Source organism: Mustela nivalis, assembly GCF_964662115.1.
Source record: "Mustela nivalis genome assembly, chromosome: 8".
Lineage (NCBI taxonomy): Eukaryota > Metazoa > Chordata > Mammalia > Carnivora > Mustelidae > Mustela > Mustela nivalis.
The window spans coordinates 106,304,647-106,331,818 of record NC_139027.1 but is presented as its reverse complement, the minus strand read 5'-3'; the positions used below and the strand labels follow the sequence as shown (position 1 = coordinate 106,331,818).

The window sequence follows — 27,172 nt, the reverse complement described above, 5'->3', positions numbered from 1 at the left end:
CACCCTTTTCTCTGTGCTTCCTGGGATTCCTAGAAAAAGGCTGCAGCAAGCTGTACCATGCCACTGCTTCCCACAGGACTGTATTCTCTTCTCTTGCTTTCACCAGCCACTCTCGGCCACAGCTGTCAAAACCCACCCCTTAAGATGTTGGGGGAAAGCACAGAATTCTGAAAGCATGCTCCTTATAAAATGACTCTGGACCCTTGCTCTAGGGAAAAAAAAATTAATCATACTTGACTTTTAAAAAATTTATTGACTTGAATACCTACTGGGCTTTAATAAAGAACCAGGGGAGAAAATGTAGAGGGAAAAAGGAGTTACAAAGAAAACTGGATTTAGAAAAACAAAAAGCTTATAATCAAGGAAGCTATCAGAAGCAGAAGGAATATAAGAGCTCTGTGTGCCGGTGGAGGAGGTGGGATTGTCATAAGCAGAAAGAAGGGTTGGACAGGCGGGAGGCTCCTTCACCCTTGGCCAGTCGTCAGGCAGCTTCGTGGGTGTGGCAGGGGCTCATGCAGGCACCAGCCGCCTCCGCCACAGCTCCAGACAAGAGGTCCAGAAATGGACACTTGAATGGCTCAATCACCCTAAGCCGCTCATGCTTTCAGTGGCTTTGCCACATTTACTTGGTATGATTAACAGAAATGGGAAACTGATGAGCTCACACTGCCCTTGCTCCTGTATTTCTGACAGTGCTCTGCTCTACACAGCAGGGTCACCCTTTCTTCCCTGCCAGCAGCTCTGTTCACAAGCTTTACCTCTAAGAAGCTCAATCTTCATTCATCCAGACTTTGAGACAGGACCCCCCATCTGCCTTCCATACTCCCCTAGTTGTCCTTATCCCTGTCACTGAAGTGCTCACACTGCAGGCACTTGTGGGGTATAATTCACTGCAGGCCTGTTAGGCCCTCACCTGAGGTTTGGATGCCTGCTCCTTCTTTGCATGTTTGTAAGTGAAAGTTCCTTCAGAAGTGGAGCTCTATATTCACAATAGGCAAATTATGGAAAGAGCCCAAATGTCCACCGACTGATGAATGGATAAAGATGTGATATAGATATAGATATAGATATAGATATAGATATAGATATAGATATTACCCAGTCATGAAAAAGACTGAAATCTTGCCATTTGAAATGGCATGGATGTAGCTAGAGGGTATTATGCTGAGTGAATAACTCAGTCAGGGAAAGACAAATACCATAGGATTTCACTCATACGTGGAACTTAGGAAACAAAACAGATGAACATATGGGAAGGAGGGAAAAAGAGAGGGAAACAAACCATAAGCGATTCTTAACTATAGAGAACAAACAGGGTTGATGGAAGGAATGGGCAACATGGATGATGGGTATTAAGGCAGGCACTTGTGATGAGCACTGGGTGTTTTTTTTTTTTTTTTAAAGATTTTATTTATTTATTTGACAGAGAGAGAGATCACAAATAGGCAGAGAGACAGACAGAGAGAGAGATGAGGAGAAGCAGGCTCCCTGCTGAGCAGAGAGCCCAATGTGGGACTCGATCCCAGGCCCCTGGGATCATGACCTGAGCCGAAGGCAGAGGCTTAACCCACTGAGCCACCCAGGCGCCCCAAGCACTGGGTGTTATATATAAGTGATGAATCTCTGAATTCTACTTCTGAAACAATATTGCATTTTATGTTAACTAGAATTTATTTATTTATTTATTTATTTTAAAGATTTTATTTATTTATCAGAGAGAGAGAGGGGGAGAGAGCGAGCACAGGCAGACAGAATGGCAGGCAGAGGCAGAGGGAGAAGCAGGCTCCCTGCTGAGCAAGGAGCCCGATGTGGGACTCGATCCCAGGACGCTGGGATCATGACCTGAGCCGAAGGCAGCTGCTTAACCAACTGAGCCACCCAGGCGTCCCTGTTGACTAGAATTTAAATAAAAATTTGAAAAGAAAAAAAAAAGAAGTGGAACTTTCTAGTAAGTGATGGATTCTGTCCAGGAAATTCTAAACACCTGGACCTCAGAAAGGTGTGGATTATTCATGGTCAAATAAATGACTATAGCTAGTATTTGGACATGTAATGTTTATAAGCATTTTTGAAGTTAGGCTTATGTTAAACCTCACAATTCTCCAGTGAGGTAAGAATTAATCCCATTTTATAGGGGAAAAACTGACATTTATAGAAATTGTGTCCAACGTCATATATAGAGCTGATAAGGGACAGAGCTGGACCTCAACTCCAAGCTGTTTGGTTCTAAATTCAGTGCTCTCTCACCATTTCATTCCACTTTCTGATTACAAGGAACATTACTAATTCACTCTTTTCCTGTCCCTGGGTTGGATTTTCAAGTAGGCAAGTATGATTTTTTCCTACCAAAATACCTGGATTTTGGCTGGAGAACCAACTGCAGGTCACTGAAGCCACATTGACTGTTATCAACTCAGCTACCCCCATATTCCATTCAATTTTCCATGAACTTTTAAAGAGTATTAGATGGGGGCGCCTGGGTGGCTCAGTGGGTTAAGCCGCTGCCTTCGGCTCAGGTCATGATCTCAGGGTCCTGGGATCGAGTCCCGCATTGGGCTCTCTGCTCAGCAGGGAGCCTGCTTCCTCCTCTCTCTCTCTCTGCCTGCCTCTCTGCCTACTTGTGATCTCTCTCTGTCAAATAAATAAATAAAATCTTAAAAAAAAAAAAAAGAGTATTAGATATTACCATTTGAGGAGTTCATTCTAGAATACCAGACCTTGGGATAGTTCCTTTAGGTACATTATCCCATTAATCCTTGTACCAGCTTGCTGAGATCTTCCCATTGCAGATCAGGAGACTGAGTCTCAGAGATGTCAAATAGCTAAAGAGCTATGGAGCTGAGATTGAAGCTTGGCCCTTGACAGGAGTCCTCAGCCTCCAGCTCTCTCCTCAGCTACCCTACCCCCAGCCCCAGGTCCTTGCTCTCCCTGCCACAGGAGTCAGGGAACCAGACTCTTCAGCTCTATCCTTTCGCTCTATGGGAACTTCAGAGGGGATTCCCCAGGGAAAACAGGGTTCTAGTGAGGAATGGCAGAGAAGGGTACAATGCTGGACAGATCCAGGTGGCACTGTTCACTGCACAAGTGCTAAGGGCAACTTTGATAGAGGTCCCCCCGTGATGATATACTCATCATCATAAGTGATGATGATGATACACATCATCATCATAAAGCAGCACAGCATGCCACAAGGAAATTTCGCTCATCAGAACTACAATGTGGTTCACAGGATCATTCTTGCAAGATGAAGGGTCTATTTGTAAGTCTCTTTATCAGATTCCGAGGGAACTGTGTACCTGCCCTCCCAAAACTCCCTGTCCTCCCTACTTCTGTATGTATGAAGGAGCCGAGAAGCCCAGTTGTCCTCTTAAGAGACGAAAGGCTGTTACCACAGCCTTTATCTTAACTAGGATGGCCTAGTTAAGGGGTGGCCTTTATCCTAGCTAGGGACTGGATCACCAAGACAACAAGTTTATAAGGAAACCTCTGGTGACCAGTCTCCAGCACCTCACTCCACCACAAGTGGTCACCCCACCTAAGTAGGAAGTCTGAAATGGTTTCTCAAACCAGGTCCTAAGTTTTGTCCATTTTCCATCATAGGCTTGTGTGGGAAATCTGCAGCAGACTCCTGAATTTGAGGAGGAAATTCTTTATTTAGCGAGGATAACTTGAAGTAAACTGTTCCCGTGAGCAGGTTTTCCTACGGTCCAGATCCTACCCATAGCGATTTCTAAGCAAGAAGACCAGCACAGCAACAATTAGGCCAATGACAAATAAATCCCAGTATGGTCCAAGGGTGTTGTCCAATTTCATCCATTTCCATCTCATTGTAAACTGCTGGGAGAAACATTATGTCAAAAAAATCCAAGCCTCCTACTCGATCCAGAGCCATCATCTCCTCCCATCCCACCATCCAAAAGTTCCTTATTGTTGTTTTCAGAGGTTTGAGACCTATTGATACAAACTTACATTAAAAAACAGGATATCTTGGAGCAAATGCATGGTTTCCAGTTTCATGAGAGCAAAGAAAACAGGTATGTGAGCATCTGGACTCGTTTGAGCAGCCATATCATATAATCTCCTGGCCAAGTGAATGTCCTAGAAATAGAAGAACAGCCCCTACTCATTTGGTGCAGATTCTTCAGGGGTAATTCAATGACAGTCACAGTTTGAAATATCACTATTTATCTTTGGTAGGCCCCTCCATCCCCACCAAGATATTCATGCCCTAACCCTTGGAACCTATGAATATGTTGTGTTACATGGCAAAGGGGACTTTGAAAGTGTCATTAATGTTACAGACCTTAAGATAGAGAGATGATCCTGGATTACCTGCACAGACTCCATAGAATCTCATGAGCCCATAAACGTGGTTTTCCCATGGCTGAGCACAGAAGAAAAAGTCAGATATGGCAGAAGGCTTTGGAAGGGCACCACTCACCATGGCTGGAAGGGCCATGTGGGAAGAATGAGAAGGAATGTGAACAGCCAGCAAAGAAATGGGATCATCTGTCCCATCCAGGCACAGGAAACTAAATATGCCCAGCAACTCAGGAGTTCCCAGGAAAGATCACAGATTGATTTTAGCCTGTGAGGCCCTACGCAGAGGACCGGTCAAGCTCACCCAGACTTTTGACCCACAGAAACTGCAAGATACTAAATGTAAGCTGTCTTAAGGCACTGCATTTGTGGTGATCTGTTACAATAGCCATAGGAAACTAACACAAAAAGCTTTGTTGGATACTGCTGGATCAGACCTTAGATATGATTCCTGTTAAAGAGGCAGAACCCTAGATGCCAACAGTACAGCTCCCCAAACAAATAACAATACAGATACTAACAAGCATATAACATTCCTACTTTTCTTCATAGTACTTATCAGACCTGAAGTTCCAGAATTTGTTTCTTCATTTGTCCTTGTCCTCAAGGACCTGGACAACCTGTTAGCCCCTCAATTCCTTGTGCTTAGTAAAATGCCTAGTACATAGTTGGTCTCTGATAATACTTACAGAATGAATGCATAATCTATTTAGTTCTCAGGCTGGGATTTGATTCCTCAAATGCCATACTATATTTCTGGGGACTTTTTTCTCTACTAAATTAAGCCATGGAAGATAAAAAAATTGTTTTTCTTTGATTTTCTCCTACTTACGCCTTTTTTTATTTCTTTGCTTTATATTTGCTTGTTCTCCCAAACAAAGTAATGAAAAGGCTAAATAGAGTTTCTTTTAAAGGCTGAAGGGCCTTGGGACAATACCCGAATTGTACTTAGCTGGGTGCTTTCGGATTATTTTCCAACGGATTGGAAGAGAGATTTTTCACAAACCGTGGTTATCCTGTATCTCTGTCTTTCTTCTTCATCTCACAAACTTCCATTACACGGAGTGCAATCGTTGTGAATCCTGTGGCCCTGCTAAACCCACTTTTTCTGTGGTATTCTCTCTTAGTTGTGCTCTGCTTATCATTTTCTAAATTTTTTTCCAAAGCTTTGCGGTCTCATAAATTGATTTGTTGGAGAAAGAGGAATGTTCTTGCTTAAAAATTTAAAAGGCGGGAGACTGTTCTGAACAAGCCTTCCTGACAACAGAGAAGATGGATGCCGTAAAATCTCTGATTTGTGTCTCTAATTCCAACAAATTCAGTGGGGGTTCATTTGAAAGCACCCTGCAGATTATAATGGCTATGTCACCCCCACACATGAAAGGCATATTGACTTTAATAGGGCATTCAGGGAAGAGCAGCCTTTGCCAATCTCTCAGACATTCATTCTCATATGAAGCAGGCAATAGTTATTAATTTATTTCTTGAGGCACAAGCATCACAAATCAGTTGCTTAGTTTATAATAAAAACTAGCAAGAAGTATCATTAAAGAGGGATGAGCTCACTCCTTGCCCCAGGGGCCTCACAATTCTCAGTGGGGGTGGGGTCTGACAAGAAAGTTGTTCTTTAAAATTTCCAGAGAAATTCCTGAACCCACTGGCTAATTAGGGCAACCCATATACAAGAAATTTTATTAGTAGGCTCTAGAAAAGACACCTTGTTCTTTGATCCTTACTTAGGAAAAGAAATCCAAGTCTTTCAAACAAAAAATTTCCTTTCAGAAGTGTTTTGATGATGGTCAAGTTTCATTAAATAAATCAATTGCACACTCAACCACTTACATTTAACCTTCCTGTGGTACATTTGAGCTTAGTTTGCTTTAAATTCACCGACTGAGGAGATGATGTAAAGTGATCTGCAGACTCTTCTTAAATAATGTGTTTCCAACTAAAATATCAGCTCTGCCAAAGTACTGCCCAGTGTTCACACGTTCAAAATAGCTTCTTATAATTCAAAAATACAGAATTCTCCAGAAATTCTCTGGTTTATGAAAATTGTTTAATTACATGATGTGGGAGTTCTTCAGCCTTGAATCTTTGGGTGTCATCAAAAACTTTTTATATGGGGACAGAGGTCATTTTTAAAATAATTTAACCTTGTTTTCTTACTATAAATATACCATATTCTAATTGGAGAAAATTTTGAAAACATAGAGCTGAACAATTATTAAAAGCCCACCTACAATTTCACTCTACAGAGATAAGTACTGATCATATTTTATACACAACCTTCCAGCATTCCAGCGTTTTTATATATATTCATATACACATACTTTTAACTTAGGAATTTTTCACTTTGCCTAATATTTTGTCTTTTGCTTTCTTAACAATGTATTTCAAACAACATACCATGTCCTCAGATATTCCTTCAGACTATAATATTTTTATTTTTAATAGTTGCACAGTATTTAATAACAAAGGCTAATTCTTTTTTTAAAAAATATTTTTATGGGACACCTGGGTGGCTCAGTTGGTTAAGCAGCTGCCTTCGGCTCAGGTCATGATCCCAGTGTCCTGGGATCGAGTCCCACATCGGGCTCCTTGCTCCGCAAGGAGCCTGCTTCTCCCTCTGACTCTGCCTTCCACTCTGTCTGCCTGTGCTCGATCTCGCTCGCTTTCTCTCTGACAAATAAATAAATAAAATCTTAAAAAAAAATTTTATTTATTTATTTATTTGGCAGATAGAGATCACAAGTAGGCAGAGAGGCAGGCAGAGAGAGAGAGAGAGAGAGAGAGGAGGAAACAGGCTCCCTGCTAAGCAGAGAGCCTGATGTGGGGCTCGATCCCAGGACCCTGGGATCATGATCTGAGCCAAAGGCAGAGGCTTTAACCTGCTTAGCCACCCAGGCACCCCACAAAGGCTAATTCTTATTAAATATTTGTACTCTGTGCCAGTCACCACTGTCATTTATTTTAAACCTCATGACAATTATATAGGACAGATGATACAGAGATGATACTGTAAATATGAAGAAACTGAGGCACAGAGAGTTTAAGTCACTTACTTAAGTTCTTGGGACTTGTGAGTAGCAAAGCTGAGATTCAAATCTAATATTCTCCTTCTAGCCTGCTCACTTAACCATAGGGCCATAGAATACAGAATGCAATGGTATACTACCACATGATGACTTACAGAACATGCCTTCTATTTTGGAGCAGTTTGTTTATTTGTAGGGTTTTTCCTTTTTTTTAAGATTTTTAAAATTTATTTATTGGACAGAGAGAGATCACAAGTAGGCAGAGCAGCAGGCAGAGACAGCGGGGGGGGGGGGGGAGCAGGCTCCCTGCTGAGCAGAGAGCCCGATGCAGGGCTCCAGGGCTCGATTCCAGGACCTTGAGATCACGTCCTCAGGCAGAGGATTAACCCACTGAGCCACCCAGGCGCCCGTGCTTGCAGGGTTTTTGTCTGTAATAAATAAAGTTATCTACATAAAGTTTTTTTGTTTTGCACATTTCTAATTATTATGTGATAAGGCATTTATTTCAAGAGATGTCATGGCCATTTCTAGGTGGTGTGTGTTCTGTTCTGTCGTATTTCTGAGAAGGCCATTTTAAATATCTAACTTGAACTTGTCCTTTCCAGAAAATAATTCTATTCTGGTGTTTAAAGCTTCAGCTCTAACACTCCTTAAGTGGTCAGACCAGACAAATGAGAAATGAAAATGCTTCATGCCATAATTACTTTTATTTGTGACAGGTCTATTTATAATTTATTCAATGAATGCGGTTTTGTTTTCCCTGTAGGATCCCAAAAACGTGTTATCTTGTAGGTCTAACTATACATGTTGGAAACTCATCTCCAGAGGCTATTCTTCCCCCTTTTGTCTTACTTTATGAAAGATTTCTTAGTCTTTATCTTAAAATATACATGCTTTCTTCCATTAAAAAAAACTGTCATGTGTTCTTTATACTTCATGGTATAAAATAATTTTAGAACAGACCTGGCAGCACTGATCTGTCCACCTGAATTCATTGTTCCCTCGTTCATATTTTCACAGCACTTTACTTGTGTGGGTATGCTCTAGTGCCATTTTAGGCTTTCACTATAGCTGCAGACTGTCTCTTCCATAGCAGACTACGAGCTCTTTGAAGATTGTCTTATTCTTGTATTCCTAGAACAAAGCACAGTGCTTTCTGGCACAAAACAAGCACTCGATAAATTTTTGAGTGAATAAAGAACAGCCAGGCAGAGTACCATGGCAGTTTAGAAGCAGATGCAGATATCTTTCATATCACTGGAGAGTTCATGGAGGAGATCATATGGGAACTATCTTTGAAAGACACAGAGAGGGGTCTTCAATGGCCAAAACTATAGGAGAAGATCATTCCAGAAAATGGGCTGATATGACTAAAGGTCAGGAGGGTTTAGTTCAAGGTCTCTAATTAGGGGTGGGCAAGGCAGGGAAGGAAAAGTAGTCTAGAATATAAGGAAGTAAGTAGGTTAGGTCAAGGAGGGTTTTGAATGTCAGAATAAGAAGTTCAGACTTCATTGGGGAGTACATAGTCAATAAGATGCTTTTAGTTTTGTGTTTGCTTGCATTTTTTTGTGTAAATGCATAATTTTGGAAAGAGTGAGGGAGAGAAGTAACACTACCACATATGTATTTTATCAAAAATAAACTGATAGTGCTTTGTTAGATGGATTATGTATTAATTAAAGTAATGCTAACATCTATAACAAGTAAATCCCCAAATTTCAACATAGGTATTCCCTGTTGGAGATAAGTTTTCTTTACATGGTAACTGAGGGACCCAAGCTCCTTCTATCATTTGATTCTGCCATCCCTTTGAGCCTCTAAGTGTTCTGCATTCTAGAAGGGCAAAGAGAGAAAGGAAAAGCTTCTTAGCTGCCTTAGCCCAGAAATGACACCCTTCACTTTTACTTCCATTCCTTTGGTAAGAACTATTCATGGGGATGAAGGGGAGTTGGGAAATGTAGTCTCTCACTAAGAGACACATCTCTTAGGCCTCTCTGTGAACTGGGGATAAAATCTTTGACAGACATGGCTTTCTCTGCTGCAGATTTAAAGGAAGAACACCAGATTGGGAACCACTGAGAAGCCTTTACAATAAGCCTACACGAGTAGAAACTCTGGCCTGAGCCAGGAAACAGACAGAAGGAATGGGCAGGGGGGGATGGGCAACATGTTTTGTTCATGGTTAAATTTCTGAAGTACTTCTGAATCAAGTGTAAATTGAGATAGAGTTTTGTAACAACTTGTGAGCTGAGTGCTTATATTTCTACATTAGTTCAGTTCCTCTCCCAGTTTTGCCTCAGGCATTATTTTGTATTCCCAAAACAATGATGCAGTCAGTCTTGGCTCACAGTTTAAGTCAAGAAGCTTATTGAGCTTAATTCAAAGTCATAAATTGGGGAATGAGATGCTTCTCATTGAAGCTATTAGGGTAAATCACCTACATCACCCTTGTCCCAATGTCCTTTCCTAAAGACAGATGAGGACAACGACGACCCACATTTTTATATTGATTTACCAATGGTTGATGTATACTTCACTTCCTTCTCCCAGAGGGCTTTATGCTTACAAAGCCTTTTTCGATACTCAGAGAAATCCTGGTAATGATATTATTATCTTTCCCACTGGTTTGCATGAGGATTAACTAATAAAGAGAATTGTGAAGTGCCCTGCCAAAATGCTTAATTACTTGATGACTTAAATGCTGTGGAAGTCTGTTCTCCTAATTGCTTTGCTTTCATTAACCATTGCTGGAACAAGATTTCGGCTTTTAATTATCAGCATTTTCATTTTAAAGATTAGAAAACATGGTATCTTCTTCTTAATTTGACTATTAGACAGCAAGATTAAGAAACCAGGCCCCTGGGTACTTGGTTATTATTTTTCTAATTGTGAAACCGAAGAAATTAATGAGGACAAAGAGCAATGACTCCTCATTAACTAAATCTAAAATTCCCACATCCGGGTATGAATACAGCCCTGTTTGTTTTTGTTTTTGCATGTAGAGACTTTTTTTTTTTTTTTTTAAGATTTTATTTATTTATTTGTCAGAGAGAGAGCGAGAGCGAGCACAGGCAGACAGAGTGGAAGGCAGAGTCAGAGGGAGAAGCAGGCTCCCTGCGGAGCAAGGAGCCCAATGCGGGACTCGATCCCAGGACGCCGGGATCATGACCTGAGCCGAAGGCAGCTGCCTAACCAAGTGAGCCACCCAGGCGTCCCATGTAGAGACTTTTTATAGGAAAAAATACACCCGTAATAACTATGAGACACTGATCAGTGGGACCTGGATGGGCAAGAACAGAAATGTGGCCAGAGAGAAATTTCCAAGTTTTTCCAAGTGTATGAAATGTATGTTTTGACAACTGCTATTTGACATTGTGAAGAAAGAGCCTGGGAGAGAGGTTAGCGGTGACTCCAAGGAGGAAAACCAGGCCCTCTGACACAGTGGGCCATCTGGGCTCCCATAGACAGTGTCCTCTCTTCACAGGTGGCCCTGTATCCTCCCTGCCCCCAGAGTCTTAAGGCAAACTGGCCTCACTATGGTGAGGATAAGGCCGTCACAGGCACCTGCTCCTTGAATCACATAGGACAGGTAAGCTAATTTGAATTTAACCCATAGAGTGGGGTCACTTTATCCATGATACACACAGTGCTCTTGTCACCATTATTGTTACATTTTGCATGAGGAATTGTGAATAAAAGCTTTAATCTTACGGAAACTTTACTTAGCAGTCACTCAAATTCTCTTCTGATCTAAATACAAGTCATTCCACACAAGGACGACAGAGCCCCTTCACAAAGGCTTATTGTTTTATTTCTAAACCTGGGGAGGGGAGGTATCATTTTTCTGTTTTACAGCTGTGGAGGATCCTTGGAAGGGAGTGGGGTGTGGCTAAATGACATCCAAAGAAATCTTCTGATTTAGCTCTTTGATCCCATTTTATAAACACAGGAAGCCTGTACATGCTAAGAATGGGGAAAACAGACTGGATTTGGATTTGACAGTCTTTCCACAGCTTAGGGTGCTGGGGATGATGAAAAGTGATCAGCCAAAGGCAGGAATCTGAATTGTCAGTGCCTGAATATGAAGCCCTTGCTTGTTTCAGGGTCTGCCATTAGCAGTCAAATAAGAAATTCCCCATCAATAACACTCAACTACTAGTACAACTGGAAGAAAGAAGAAAGCACAGAAAAGCAGATAACCCCCTCATTATTTAGCTCTCAAAATGAAGTCAGAGGCTTGTGGGGGGACGGGAGGGGGAGGCGGAGGGTGCAGGGAGAGGGTGGTTGGGTTATGGACATTGGGGAAGGTATGTGCTATGGTGAGTGCTGTGAAGTGTGTAAATCTGGCGATTCACAGACCTGCACCCCTGGGGCTAATAACACATTACATGTTAATAAAAAATAAAAAGTTTTTAAAAATGCAGTCAGGAGTATAAACATTAATATGAAATATATACTTGCGCACTAAGAAAGACTCGAGGCAGGGCTCACCGTTTACCCTAAAAAACATGGAGTCAGACAGGCCTGGGTTCAAATTCTGACTCCACCACCAGTGAGTTCTGCAAAGTTGGCCATGTGTGTTAACCTCTCTACACTCTTGGTTTCCTGATGCATATACTGAGGACAATGATAGGGCTTATCTCCTTGAGTGATTGTGTGATTTAAATAGCATAGTATAGGGGTGTTTGGGTGGCTCAGATGGTTGAGTGTTTGCCTTTGGCTTAGGTCACCAACTCCAGGTCCTGGGATCAAACCCCGTGTCGGGCTCCCAGCTCAGTGGGTAATCTGTTTCTTCATCTCTCTCTGCCTACCCCCCTACACCCCCCCTCCACTTATGCTCTTTCTGTCTCTCTCTCTCTCAAATGAATAAACAAAGTCTTTTAAAAATAAATAAACAGGGACGCCTGGGTGGCTCAGTTGGTTAAGCGGCTGCCTTCGGCTCAGGTCCTGATCCCAGAGTCCTGGGATCGAGTCCCAAATCGGGCTCCTTGCTGGGCAGGGAGCCTGCTTCTCCCTCTGCCTCTGCCTGCCTCTATGTCTGCCTGTGCTCACTCGCTCTCCCTCTCTCTCTGATAAATAAATAAAATCTTTAAAAAAATAATAAATAAATAAATAAATAAATAAATGGCATAGTATATAGAACACATCAAATACCTGGCTATTACTATCATTATTGATATTCAATACACCTCTCTCACTGTACCAGAACCCAATGACATCTTCACCTTAATTACACTTACTAAGGGATTCTCCCAATATCTCCTTGTCGTGTTAGCTCTCTTTCTGAATAAATATATATGCCTTATCTTCTCAAGTAAAGTACAGTCTTTGAAGAATGGAGATCTATTTTCTTAGGATACTCTAGAGTGCTAAGCACGGTGTCAGCTACATAGTGGGTGATTTAAAAGACATTTCTGGATTAATGTCCCCTTGGTATCCAGCTCTGACCTCATTCCCACTTTCTCCTTGTTTACTGAGAGCTTGAGTGTCAATGGAAATTTTAACAGAGAAAGAAAGGCCTGGAGGTGGAAGGGAGTGGGGGAGGGCCCACTACTATTGCTGGAAAAACTTGAAGTTATGAATCTGATTAGCCTAGACTAGATTTATCTCAACTCATTAGTTATGTCTTTGGGCATAAATGGAGAAAATAATTTCCTTCTCATAGGGTTCACGTTAGGGTAAGTATTATGTGTTGGCACGGGGGAGGGACTCAGCAAATGTCTTTTTCTTCCTTCTTCCACACTGAAGACGTCAATGAAATTAAAAACATTTACACTTTTTTTCCTTCCCACACAGCTGTCATTACTAGGTTTGGATTATTACCTTTGCGATACCTAAACCGTGTTCGTACATATAGGCCAGATTGAACATGGCTTGTGCGCTGTGGTACTTGTCCGCTGCAATGCTGTAATGTGTGGCTGCTGTCTGATAGTCTTTCTTAGTCCCGTAGCCATAGTAGTGGTAATCTCCGATTTTGACTCTAGCGAATGCATTGCCTGACAGAAATGTTAGAAAGAGAAGAAAAAATTCCAATGATTCATGTACAGTTCCTAGTAACTCACCCTAATGGTAATATACATTAAAAAGAAAAACAAAACACTCGGGATCTTAGAATCAAGATTAGATATAACTTCTGGAATATAAAACACAACACTCATCTGTAGCAGTCTTCATTGCAGGACCACTCCCACGGTATAGCATGAATGTTCTCAAAGAAAAAAAACTAGGAGTTCTACCTTTTAAATTTTTTTTTGAAGATAGGTCAACTCTTGGGAAACTAGATCCCACCTCTCCCGTTCTCAAACTTCACCCCTGAAGGTCTACTCTCCTGCATCATCCACGTCTCCTTCTTTCCTAGACCAGTCCCATCAGTCATTTAAACACACTTTGGTATCTTCTGTCAACAAAAACACACCCTCTCTTTATCTCATGGTGTGTCCTTCTAACTACTCCCCATTTCTCTGTTCCCTTCACACTCAGTCTTTTCCAAAGTGCGTTCTATATTGATTGTCTCCAAAGCTTCACTTCCCATGCACTCTTCAACCCTCTCCAATCTGGCTTCTGCTCCTCTCCATAAAACTGCTTCTTTCAGGGTGGTTGATAACCTCCATGCAGGTGAATCCACCAGTCACGTCTCTGTCCTCACCTTACTGGACCTCTAAGCAGCTCTGGAGTCATTGGACCTATCTGCCCATCCACTTTCCTCTCTTGACACTAGTGACCTTGCACCTTCTTGATTTCCCTCTGCCTAATAGACCTCTGCTTTCCAAACTCTTGCCTCAGTCCTCTTCTACCCAGCTTGTAAATGTTGGAACATCAAGTGTTTATTAGTTGACTCCTTTTTTCCTTTTCTCCTCTTCGTTTGTTTCTCTTCTCTCTCCTCTCTTCCCCTCCTCTCTCTACCACTCTCCTCTATCTCTTTTTCTAGGTGATATAGATTAGTTCCATGCCAATCTTGATGTTCACTCTTCCTGAATTTTATCTACAGTCCTGTCTCTCCCTAAACCCCAACTCCTCTAATCATCTCTTTGACTTCTCTACTTGGATCTCAAAGCATGCAGTTCCTAACACCCTGCTACCTACCTCCCTCACACCAAATCAAACCAAATCATCAGCTCCTTCCCAATCTCAGTACTAGCACATTACTCAGGCTATAAATGTAAGTAAGATATTTCCTCCTCCTTTTTTTTTAAAAAAGATTTTATTTATTTATTTATTTGACAGAGAAAGATCACAAGTAGGGAGAGAGGCAGGCAGAAAGAGAGAATGGGAAGCTGGCTCCCCACTGAGCAGAGAGCCTGATGCGGGGCTCAATCCAAGGACACTCAGATCATAACCTGAGCTGAAGGCAGAGGCTTAACCTACTGAGCCACCCAGGCGCCCCTCCCCCTCATTTCTTATTGAAAGCTTCAGCAGGTCCTACCTCTAAAAGACACTGGCTTGTTGCTATCTCCTTCACCACCTAGATCAAGCCTGGAGTACTATAATAGCCTCCAAACTGTCCTTTTATCTACACTTTTCATTATAGTCTCCATTTAACAGCCAGGATGATTGTCTTTTAAAGATTTATTTATTTTTTTGAGAAAGAGAGAGAGTACTTGCACACGTGCATGCACACACAACTAGAGGGGAGGCGCAGAGGGAGAAAGAGAATCTCCAGCAGACTCCCCACTGAGCGCAGAGCACCAAGCAGGTCTGAGATCACGACCTGAGTTGAAATCAAGAGTGGGTCGTGCAACTGACTGAGCTGCCCAGGAGCACCCCCAGGATGACTTAAAAAAAAAAATGTAGAGTCAAATCCTTTTATTTCCCTTTAGCCCTAAAGTGCTTCACTTTGCACTTGGAATAATATCCAGATTCCCGACCTGACCTCCCAGTCATGCTTCATCTGCCTTCTGCCTCCCTGACTAGCCGCATCACATGTCATTTTCTTTTTTCTTTCTTTCTTTTTTTTTTTTTTTTTAAGATTTTATTTATTTATTTGACAGAGAGAGATCACAAGCAGACAGAAAGGCAGGCAGAGAGAGAGGAGGAAGCAGGCTCCTTGCCGAGCAGAGAGCCCGATGCGGGGCTCGATCCCAGGACTCTGAGATCATGACCTGAGCCGAAGGCAGCGGCTTAACCCACTGAGCCACCCAGGCGCCCCCACATGTCATTTTCTTAATAGGCTCTCACTTTCTTAATAATCCGTAATACTCTTTCAACACACCAAGCTCATTCTTGCCTCAGGACCTCTGCGCTGAGATTCTTCATGTCCCTCTGCCCGTCATGTTTGGACTTCCTCTGACCCTTCATGTCGCTGATTTCTCATTATTGGGGTCTCACTGCAAATGTCACTTCTCTCCTACAGGCCTTGTCTGACTGCCTTGTCTAAAGTGTCCTCTCACCCCCCACCCCCAGGAGTTACCTATCTCTCTCCGTGTTCTCTTTCCTTCACAGCACATATCACTGTTATCTTATTTGTTTATTGTCTCTGTCTCATGATTTTATTTTTCTCTGTCTTAGGAGGACAAAAACTTTGATGTTCTTGATCACTGATATCATCTAAAATGGTATTTATCATACTAAAATGGTACTTGACAAACACTTATGGAATGAATGGACAGACCTGGTAGAAAACTCTTCAGAAAATGCTTTTCCCAAACATTAAATAATTTAGGATCTTATTTTCCAACAAATTTGGATATATTCAGGAGTAGAAAAAAGTTCATTTGACTTTTTAAGACATGAGACTTCAATCTTTCAAAGGCCACTTAGGGTGGCTTTGGGGTCCATGTTTCCATTCATTGGGAAAATGTTAACTGAAAAGATGAGGGAATTCTGGACCTCTAAATCTATCTAGGACATCTGTCTCAGGTGTGGCCAACCCCTCTAGCACAGTCTAGACTTACTCGGAAAAGGAGGAAAGTGCTCTGTGTACTATGGTCTGAGGTATATAATTGAGGGCTATAGGACTCCTTCCACCCAGAATTTTCCCCATATTTGGCTTACTGCAATGCCTAAAATCCTTTGGAATTGATTCCTTGGGGTACTGAAGTTATTTTAATCTTCTAGAATCTTCTATTAAAGTGTAATACCATGAGCCATTGTTAGCCTTCTTAAGTAAGGGTATCATCATAAAATTCATAAGCTGCTGAAGACATTGGTTAACAGGGTTACTTCCCAGAAGTAAAAAAAAAAAAAAAAAAAAAAAGGTTCAGGTAGCTGGGGACAAGTCCTTATGGCATTGCTACCCAAGAGAGGGGCCTGGATAGACCTGGAAAGGCAAAAGAGCCTTAAAGCCTTAATGAGAAACCCACTCCATTTCTAATTTTGCCCAAAGGTGCCCTCCATTAACCCTAAGTTTCTTCCTGGGCCATAACCACAAAAGGACAGGCCTTCTGTGCATTTTCAAGCTTTATAAACAGTAAGCAGGACCTCTGAAATCTCTGAGCAGGAAGGCAGTGAACAAGCAGGTTTTCCAGAGAAGTCAGCTCCACCATAATTAAGGGGCTGACTAGGGACATATGGTAACCATGGCAGGTTCTCAGGGGGTCCCTTGACAGTGGGAGGGATTCTCCCCTTGAATTTCACAGTCACAGCATGGGGACTGAGTCCTGACTGAGTCAGCACTCTCCTCACACACAGCCACTGCGGAAAGAAGCACCACCAGCGCGGAGTAGCTGTGTTCATTATTATGTCTCCTAACCTCAAGTGAGGCACTCAGCAACCTCATCTCCAGGACACTCATGCCTGACCTCTCTTGTGACACGTAATTATTTTTAGCGGCCTGACTTTTTTTTTTTTTTTTTTATTGGTGAATTCTGTTTAATATTAATGTCCTCTCGCTTTCAATGCCTCCTTTCCTTGGTGCAATGTCCACACATTTCCTGGCTTGGAATAAGCCTGTCTTTGTTGCAATTGAGCTGATTTGCCATAGTGGAGAGATTGGTATTGTTTTCCTATACCAAACAAGGTCTTTATTGCATTTTAGAAAACACATGCTTTTCTTCTTTCGGGAACTTCTTGCTAAAATTGCATGGCTGGCTTGCCGCTCTGTCCCTGGCTCAGTGGGATCTGCAAAGGCACCCCTATGACTTTCCCCCCTCGGCTTCATATAGTGTCAGTTGAGAATCATTTTTATCCCATTCACTTCTTATGGAAAAGAGACAATTCAACCTTACCATGGGACAATTTTAAGAAACTTAATCAGAAATAAAATTGCTCTTTTACTGCATGAGAGCTCCTCACATATCTAAATCCTGATCGTGATGGCTTTGCAGCATCTGTTTGCTTTTACTAATGCCACCTGCCAATGTTTTCACTCCAGTGTTACTGTATATTCTTCATTGCTGTGAACCCTGCAAGCTGGGTACAGGAACCCCAGGAATAGGGAGAGGATCTTGATATTTGACTTTGGGTTTTGTTCTGTTTCATTTTCTGATGCTAACCTGTTAATAGTTACAATAACGATCTGAAGTTTGTAGTAATCATCCATGTGGTATTTTAAAAGAGCAATCAAATGAGTCTTAGATCCATAAGCAATTTTGCCTATAAATTCATTAAGACATAGGTCACTTCTCTGATAAGTTCAGAAACAAACAAACAAACAAACACCCAAACTCAGCAAATGAGTGAATTGAAGTCAGAACAAGAAAACTGGTTTCCTGAGTCAGAACTGTCTTGTTTCAAACAACTACTCTGGTGCCTATGGTTTACCAAACCAGGGATCTTGAGCATAACAAAGAAACAAAGAAAAGAAATTCCTGGAAATGACCCCTCATCAAAGGCTGACTCTAAGATGGGTACCGAAGGAAAGACCACCTGATTGATAGCCTGCAGCTTTCTGCTTAGACACCCGAGAGCTCAGCTGGAGCAAACTGATGACTGATAGTGGACAGGGACTAGGCGTGTGCTCATTTTTATCTAGGTTCTGTACCTTGAATGGCAGCTCGATTCCAAAGGAGAAGTGCCATTGGATACATCTTCTCTTTTTCAAGAATCTTAGCCTTTTCTAAAAAAAGAGAGACATTTCATTAGGAAGGCTTAAAATACCCATGTAGTAAAGTCATTTATGCATATGTATGATTGGGGAATTGCAGAGAATTTTAACTTATCTTACTAGATTCCAAAATGAATGCTGAATTGCTTTGAGCTACTTCATACCCCATTTCTGCAAGTAGTGCATACTGAACAAGAGAAGAATCTATGTCACCATCCTTATAGGCAAAGTATGCTGTCAGGAATTTCTCAGCCCAGTGGCCTAGTTCGCAGACACCTTTATAAAGCTGTACGTGGGAGAAAGAAATCAAGCACACAAGTTAGCCTATATGCTTCGTCCCAGGCAAACGATAAATGAAGTGAATCTTTGGCTTCTCCTGGCTGGTCCGGCAAGGATTTCGGGTCTAAAGTATGGCTTTTGAAAATTATTTAGGGCGAAGAGATAATACCTCTCATAGACACAAAGATTATAAGTGTAAATTTTTTGGTCTTGAGCTGAAACTTCCTGAGGCTTATTTTAAATTTATGTAATAAACTCTCCTGACTTAAGGCTATTTGGCAGGACAGAATGTTTTGACTTCTGTTTTTTAAAAAAGGACTGTTCTGGGTACTGCTGCTCTGCAAGGGTGAGTTATAAGGCCACAGCTGATGTGGAAAGGAGAGAATGAAGGGAAGACAGTGCCTAAGGGTGTAGGTGACATAACTGTGAGGGAGGTGTGCAGAGCTCTGTGGGGACAAGCGTCAACTTAGCTGAATAGCCCTTATGTAACCAAAAGAGGTTAGCCATACATAATTCATTAGGAAGTTGGCAAAGGAGCAAATCTAAAGATAGATTATTAGCTGGCAGCCTTTGAAATGAGTTTCAGAGGGGCCAGATTGCAACATGGAGGTATTTATTTTGGTTCAGCGGAAGTGTTTAATAAATCAATGAAGGGCATTAAGGTCCTAAAAGCTTACTTTTGAAAAGTACATCACTGGCTCAGGCTGAAAGGATTCACTTTTCCAGTTGTCATCCAAATCATCAAAAACTTAAGGACCTTGCTTTCTGGGAAAAAGTGGGCTACAGTTTCTAAGCTAAACGAAGCCTTTCATTTCCCAAGTCACAACTCCCAGTCCCACTTAGAAGGGCCAAATTGCCCTGGCCATTTGAATGAAGGCTGAGGCAGAGCTCCTTAACTGAATTCTGAGATGAGCTTTAAAACCTGATGAAAAGCCAAAAGCAAGAGAGGAGGGATCATTTCTCCTCTTCCTGTCCCAGCCCGAGTTACATCACAGCTTTTCTGCCTGGCCAATACCCGTGTTCACACTCTCAACAGGAAGACATAGTATCTATAAAATCAAAGGCACCAACAACTGAAGGACAGTATCCCCTCCTCTCTGTGATAAATGAAAAACGCTTTAAACACATGCCATTATTTACCTCCACAGCAGTTCTGCACGATCTTAACACTCCCGTTCCTGTCGCGTACATCTCGGCCAGGTAATAAATGGCAAGGGGCTGCCCACTCTGAGATGCCAAGTAAAAATATTTGAAGGCAAGTTTATAATCCTTCCATACTCCAGAGCCAGCTGAAAATTAAAATTGTTTTGAGCCACCCCTTGTTTGTTTTATTTATTATTATTATCTTTTTTTGCATTATAATCTATGGGTATAATGGTCACATGATGCCTATTATTTTAAATAGAATGAGAAAAGCCAACCAAAAGTCAAGCTGTTATAATCCACTATGTGGAGGGGAAAGAAGTTAAGTTTGCTTATAAGTAAGAATGTGGAAATTTATGTTCTTGACCCATTCAGAGACCTGAAGAAGAAAGACTCTTAAGTCTCATGAGAATATCTCCTCAATTCGGCATACCTAAAGTTAGTGAAAAGGAGACCAGAAGGTGGTCTCTGAGGACCGAGGACATAGGACGTGGCTCACCCTTCTTGTCTTTCCACATCAGGAGACCAGTAGAGCTTCTCCCAGTCATAACTACAGAGTTTGAAGCAGGTGAATCCCAGTTCCAGGAGGCCCTGCTCAGACTGAACTCATACTTGGAGCAAGGAGAAGCATTTAGGGCGAGGGTGGAAAATCAGCATGCTCTTAGCAGCTTGTCCTGGCTCTCTCGTTACCCTTTGTGAATTGGGCACCCTCTAGGAACTTCATTTGTAAAAGGAGAGGCTTTCACTAGGCGGTCCTTAACTTGTCTTCCAGCTCTCTACATTTCATAACCTTTAGAAGCAGTGCCACTAAGAGCAAAGACTCTGGAGGCAAATCACTTGCGTTTGAATGCCAGCTCCACTAACCATGTGATCTTGGGCAAGCTGTTGGACCTGTGATGTGCCTCAGTTTGCTCATCTATAAACTGTAGGATACCCCCTAGACATGTTGAGAAGACCAAATGAGTAGACACACATAAAGACTTAATAAATATTAGCCATTGCTATTACTCTTATTCTAGAAAGTGGAGGAATCTGAGAGATCCTCGGCCTGGGACCTGGAAGAACAAGGCCATTTTGGCAACCCCCAAAATAATATAAAACAGGCCATCATCCTGGGCTACTGTGGAAAATGCCTGCTGATGATGCAAACTCCTGCTGCTCTAGCCCTGCCTCTGAAATGAAGGACTTAGTGGAGATACTCGGGTATGTTCAGATCTCTTGGTACTCATTTTGGGCACTCCCTCTCTCAATCCCCACAGAGTATAACAAACTTTCATGGCTTTCTGAGACCTCCTACCCCAATCACTTTGCCTTTGTTCTCAGAAGAGAACTTGGTGGTGCCTAGTTCATTGAGGAAATTCTCTTTTTAAAAAAATATTTTATTTATTTATTTGTGTGTGAGAGAGAAGGAGAGTGAGCATGAGCAGGGAGGAGGGGCAGAGGGAGAGGGAGAGGAAGAAGCAGACTCCTGGCTGAGCAGGGAGCCCCACGTGGGCCTTGATCCCAGGACTCTGGGATCATAACCTAAACCAAAGTCAAACAGATTGAGTCACCCAGGCACCCAAGGAAATTCTTACATTGTCTTTTCTCACTTGCCTCTCTCTCCCTCTCTCCAGATTTATATGTGCACCATCCTTTCCCCCAACTCTCCAATCTTTGAGGGTGAGAAATCCCTCCTCTTTATTGAAACTAAGAAGGCCTCTACTTACCTGGGTGCATTCAGATCCTAATACCACTCAACTTTTTCTAGAATCTCTTCATCAATTATCACATCACTCCCAAGATACATTAACCATCTCCATTGGCTGGCTCTTTTTCGCCAAAAATTATACCCAGGTCTCTCATCACCTTAAAAAGAACTCCCTCCTGGTTCTTGATCCCCTTCATGCCACTGTTCCATTTCTTTTCTTCCATTTAAAGGCACACAAGTTTCAAGAATATTTTTATCCAACTACTTTCTCACCTTCCATTCATACCTCATTCCATCATATCTGGCTTCTGCCCCAACCAGTCCAATGACCACACAAATATTCTCTATATTGAAAAGTCCCATTGATTCTTAGCCTTTTCTTTTTTCTTTTCTTTCTTTTCATTTTGTTTTTGTTTTGAAGAAGCAGGCTTCTCATTGCATTTCACAGGGAGGCCCATTCATTTATTCTTTCTTGAAAGTACCATGCTATGGCTTCCTTAAGATCACTTTTCCTTTCTATTTCTCTGACCATGTCTTTTCAGTCTTTTCATGACTATTCTTTCTCTGCCTATCTTTTCAATACAGTACTGAGGACCACCAGATTTCTGACCATGGCTCACTGTTCTTCTCATGCTCTTTCTTTTCTTTTTGCACTCTCAGCTATTTTTAACTAACTCCTCTACGTTGATGCCTCCCAAATCCTCTCTCCAACTCTGACCCTTCTGGTGAGTTGCATACTTGCTTTTGAGTATGCACATTTGCTATCACAAGGCACCTCAAACTCAACCTTTCCAAAAGTGATTTTCCTCATTATACCTCCTTGCCTCCTCTCTCAATGGGTGTCCTTTCTTTAAGTCTTCAAATGCATCCTCATAATGCTGCCTCAGTATTCTATCTAAATCAATCACTCCAACAATTTTATCTTTGTAAAAAAAAAAATGGAGTAGAAATAATAATGCATTTGTCATTCTTGGTACAGCAGCCATATTTGTAGCACTTACAGTAGTACATGAAGCCTAATTGAAACTGTGCATTGGGCCATCCTTTCTCTGCAGCTTTCTGAAAGTATTTAAGTGCTTCAGCATAATTCTGCAAGATAATTACATTCTATTACTCAAAGGTGTATGTATAACTCCATGGTAACAATTGCCTTCCACTTAAAAAAAAAAAAGGATAGGTAGAGCTTTATGTGATTTAGGCTAATTAAAATAGTATCAGAAGAGTTATGCATTTTATTTCATTATTATGTTAGATTCCATTAGGAAATAATTATCTCATTTTCACTGTAAATTATATGCCTTTTCCTACCCTGGCAATAGGTTTTGTTAGATATTGGGGGAGGGTCACTCAAAAGACAGAGGTTACACTAAGAAACTAAAGTTCTCTATCAGAAAAAATCCTCAGGGGTTGTTTGATTTCTAAGGTTACTTAGAATCTATAATTCTAAGATATAATTAGGGTTGTTATTCTTGTCACAAATTTGTTTTATGTCTCTTTTGGCGAATATTCCACTGAATTATTTTCTAATGTCAAATATGATAGTTTGGCAAACAAGGTATTAGAGACTAATTCCTTTAAGTTAGTCAACGATTATGAATTTTACCTTATAAATTGCTAGAAATACATTGAAAAGAGAGAGAAATTATTTAACTTACCACAGGAACTCCTTTCCCATAAAAGTAAAGAAGACCGAGCCCATGAAGACCAATTGCATTGCCCTGGAACAGTTTTAAAAATCCAAGTAAAGTCCCAGAACAATTCATGATAAGAAAAATTATGAAAAAAGTCACTTCAAATATTTAAAATGTACCCAATAAGGGATTAAATCAAGGCAAGTTAATCAGGCAGTTTGTAAGTTATTCTGTCTCTCTCTAGTTTCTCCTTTCAAACCTTCATAACCCCGTTTGACTAGAAAAGAGGGAAACAAAAGTCAACTCTTTTTTCCATTCTTTCATCCTTCATTTATTTTGTGCTTGCTTTGTGTATGACTCTGTAATAGGTGTTGGACTGGGGTAGGAGGTGAAAGTTGAAAGATGAACAATGATCCCTGCCTCAGAGAGTTCCCAGGCTTGTGGGCTCCAATCAACTATAGTGCCTCCTAAATAGCCATGTAAAATGTGGTAAGTCCCATAGTAGAATCAGATTCAGAAATGCTGTGGACACCTAGAAGAGGGATACTCAACTGCCTAGATGAGGCTAGGGACTGAGAGGATTGAGTTGTTAAAGGTGGTTGACATTTGAACTTGGCTTTGAAGGATGTGTAGGAGCTTTTCCAGAAGGGAAAAGTCTATCCAGACACTTGTTACCTGCTTTGGTCAAAGGAGGTTGATATAAATGGCCAAATAACATTTTAGAGAGTCTGTGAATTTCAATCATTGGTATATGCTTCTTTATTCAAATTTGTCTGCTTATAACATCATCAATATCTTCTTTTCCACTTGATGCTAAATTAATTACCTTTTTTTTCCTAATTAGTATTCTAAAGAGTCTACAGAAGGGCGTTTTTAGCATGTTTTAGCATTTAACACATGTTTAAAAATATTGGTATTTAGCATATCAATCCAGGATAAAGAGTGAACCTTAAAAGTGACTTCCCTAACCAGGAAACTCACTTTTCTTTTTGTCTCCCATCATGCATTTCACCCTTTTGTGACTGAATGAGGAGGCACATTTGGCCACTTGGCTGTCATTCAGCAGATTTGTAGGTTTGCTTTACAGACTTACAGCATTTCCTCAGGAACTCAAATTTTGGTTAAAGGTTCTCCAGATTTCTTCTTACCTCCTAAATGGAGTTATTGTGGATGCAACCAGAGTACCTCTCAGTGACACAAGAATAGCACATCACTAGAAAAGGCATAGTTGAAAAATAATTTCAAAACTCCAAAGTTTGAGCTTCTGCATATCAAAGGGCAAGCTATTGTAAGAATTCTTAAGGATGGTCCAGCTGTATTTAAAAGAGATGTAACACAACAGATCTCTTCTTCCCTCTTGTCCCCTGCCTACATCTACCTGTGGTCCTAGGGTGCTTGGGATAGTCTGGTCTGGAGAGAGTAAGGCCTGCTGTGATGGTTGTGGTTAAGTCTAGTGGGTCTGTCTTCCAACTATCCTCATTTTAGGTGTTGAGAAAAATGGAAGGGAAGGGAAATGAGAAGAGGGGAGGAGGAAGGGAGGAAATAGGGGATGGGTTCTGACTTTGGACTCACCGACTGTTTAAGGACCTAGAGGGCTTATTTGTAACTTTCAGGTCAGGAGTAGCCAACTCAGATATACCTCCAGGAACCATTAAGGTAATGTAAGAAGTACAATGAAGTACACTGATGGGTGACAGAGTGACAGGCACTGAGGAAAAGGAGAGAGTTCCTGCCCTGTCTAAAGGCAGTGGCAGCCCCTCTGCTTTCTGCTCCAGCCCACCGGCGTGACATGGAACAGCAGCCTCATAGGGTCAGCTCTTTCCATTTTCCAAGGAAAGCTGGATGTCCAGACTTTTATATGAGATTTCCTAATCTTTGTTACTTCAGTATAGTTGACACATGGTGTTCCATTAGTTTCAGGTGTATAGGATAGTGATTTGACAACTCTGTATGCATTATGCTGTGCTCACCACAAGTGTAGCTACTACCATCTGTCACCATGTGAGATTGCCTGATTTCTGAAACACCTTCTGGGCCAAACGAAGCATATGTATAGGCAATCCCCCCATATATAATTTCCACTTTAGGGCTCAGTGCTCTTGCTTAGATTAATGGACATGAACTGAGAGAGCAGATGGTCACTTATTTGTCAAGTATTTGATGAACCTCTACTATGTACTAAGACTACTATCCTCCTAGTTGAGGAGACATGGTCTCCAGACACTAGGAGAGAAGGCACAAGGTGGAAGCATTGAAGTTCCAGCAGTACAGAGATTGAATGTGGGGCAAGTGCAGGAAAGGGAAAATTATATGAACCAAGGTGGGTAGAGGTGGGTTTGCAGAAGGAGAGAGGATTGAGCTCTTTTCTGGAGGATGAGTGGGATTCAGAATGGGAAGTTTGGGGAAGGAAGGAAGATGACAAAAGTGTGGAGATGAGGATGGGCCTGATGTGTTCAGAGGTGTGAAAGAGAAAAGCAGAAGGCGACGCCTGGGTGGCTCAGTCCATTAGGTGTCTGCCTTCAGCTCAGGTCATGATCCCAGGGTCCTGGATGGACCCTCATGAGGCTTGGGGCCTGCCTCTCCCTTTGGCTGCCACTCCCCTTGCTTGTACTCTCTCTATCTGACAAATAAATAAATAAAATCTTTTTCTTTTTTAAAGAGAAAAGTAGAAGCATATGGTCAAATATGGACCTGACAGGATAACTGCTCATGTTTCTGAGTAAACATAAAGACTGTAGTTTTGCATCCTGGTACTGATATGCCTTAAAAACAAATTTAAAAAGATGCATTTATGTGTGTATTTGTACGGATATGCAGAGTAGAAGATAGAAACCCTTTACTTTGGTAGTGACCCCAAGTGAGAAATCTAATAAACCATCCAGGTGATGATAAAGGAATATATGGTCATGTCCCCCTGATGCCATTCAGAATAATTACCATAAAGATAATTTCAGATTTTCTCTGTAAAGAAAGGTAGCTCAGGTTTAGAACACAAGTAGCTCAGATTCCTGCTGGTTACACAGCCCTGAATAGTCTGGGAGCTGGGTTAATTTACACACCCAGCTTCCTGGCATTATTCCTTTGGGCTGACAAATTCAGCATTATTTGCCAGATTATAAGAGACCTTCCTGTTACATTAGCCCACCTCTTTTTCAGTCTGCTTTCCCTTGTCATCCTAATCTAATGGTACTCCAGATAACTAGCCTGCTGAGCAAAAATTTCATACAAATTACAAGGGAGAGGAGCCGAGTACCAGCCTTCTCAGTAATTTACACCACAATAGCAGCAGCTCGGAGGTGCTAGTCATTTATAAATAGGCTCCTAAAGCAGCGTGTGGGCTTTTAAACGCTGAGAGCAGTTGAAAATATTCCCCGATTTGAGCACATCTTTACTCCCAGTGTTGCAGTATGGGGTTGTAAGACTGCACAGTGCTTCCTACTGTGCAGGGTTAGGAAGTTTATCAGGGCCATTCCCCAGCATTAGGCTGATGGGTGTTGCAATGAGGATGTTCTTAATGCACTGAAGGCATTCAGAGTAGTCTGCTAAGTTTTATCAGACGGATGCCAGGCTCACTGAGCCCAGGAATCAAGACGAAAATTTTCATGGCAGGAGCCATGTTATTCCATTTTTTATATTCCCTCAAGGTCCAATCAGTTCTCCCTTGGATATGCTTTGAAGTTCACGCCACCTCACTGGCCCCAAACTGCAAAAGATAATGGCTGACACACCGTGTCTACTGTAAGCTAGGCACTGCTTTCAGGACTTTGCAAGATGAGGCCCATAAATATTAACCCATTAAATCCTGGCAACAACGATATGAGGCAAACTTATATGCCCATTTTACAGATGGGGAAATCGAGGCACAGAGAGGTTAAGTAACTTGCCCATGGTCACACAGGCAGTATGCTGCAGGGCTGGCATTTAAACCATGGATTCAGCCCCCAGAGCCATGCTCTCAACCATCTTGTCCTGGTCCCTGTCTGATTTCCTTTTGGGCCAGGGGAGATACTGGCCTCTGGCAGAGATCGAACTGGAAAAAACTGGGCCTTTCTTATTTGTTTTTGTCCTGAACTTACTGCAGACATTCTCT

General features: G+C 41.7%; 1 protein-coding gene across 4 annotated transcripts in view; it reads right to left on the bottom strand.

The window, feature by feature from the left end:
- Positions 1-3,639: 3,639 nt before the first annotated feature.
- Positions 3,640-27,172, bottom strand: part of SEL1L2 (SEL1L2 adaptor subunit of SYVN1 ubiquitin ligase) — a 115,337-nt gene continuing 91,804 nt past the window's right edge. For 2 of the 4 annotated variants that reach the window (XM_082743690.1, XM_082743692.1), the window contains 8 exons: positions 23,107-23,169; positions 22,453-22,540; positions 19,759-19,907; positions 18,460-18,625; positions 18,277-18,351; positions 13,182-13,354; positions 3,970-4,098; positions 3,640-3,837 (listed from right to left, as the gene is read on the bottom strand). In XM_082743690.1, the coding sequence (XP_082599816.1) occupies positions 3,715-3,837; positions 3,970-4,098; positions 13,182-13,354; positions 18,277-18,351; positions 18,460-18,625; positions 19,759-19,907; positions 22,453-22,540; positions 23,107-23,169 (966 nt within the window). In that variant the 3' untranslated portion in view covers positions 3,640-3,714. The remainder of the gene's footprint in view (positions 3,838-3,969; positions 4,099-13,181; positions 13,355-18,276; positions 18,352-18,459; positions 18,626-19,758; positions 19,908-22,452; positions 22,541-23,106; positions 23,170-27,172) is intronic. The other 2 variants (XM_082743691.1, XM_082743693.1) reach the window with 2 other exon arrangements.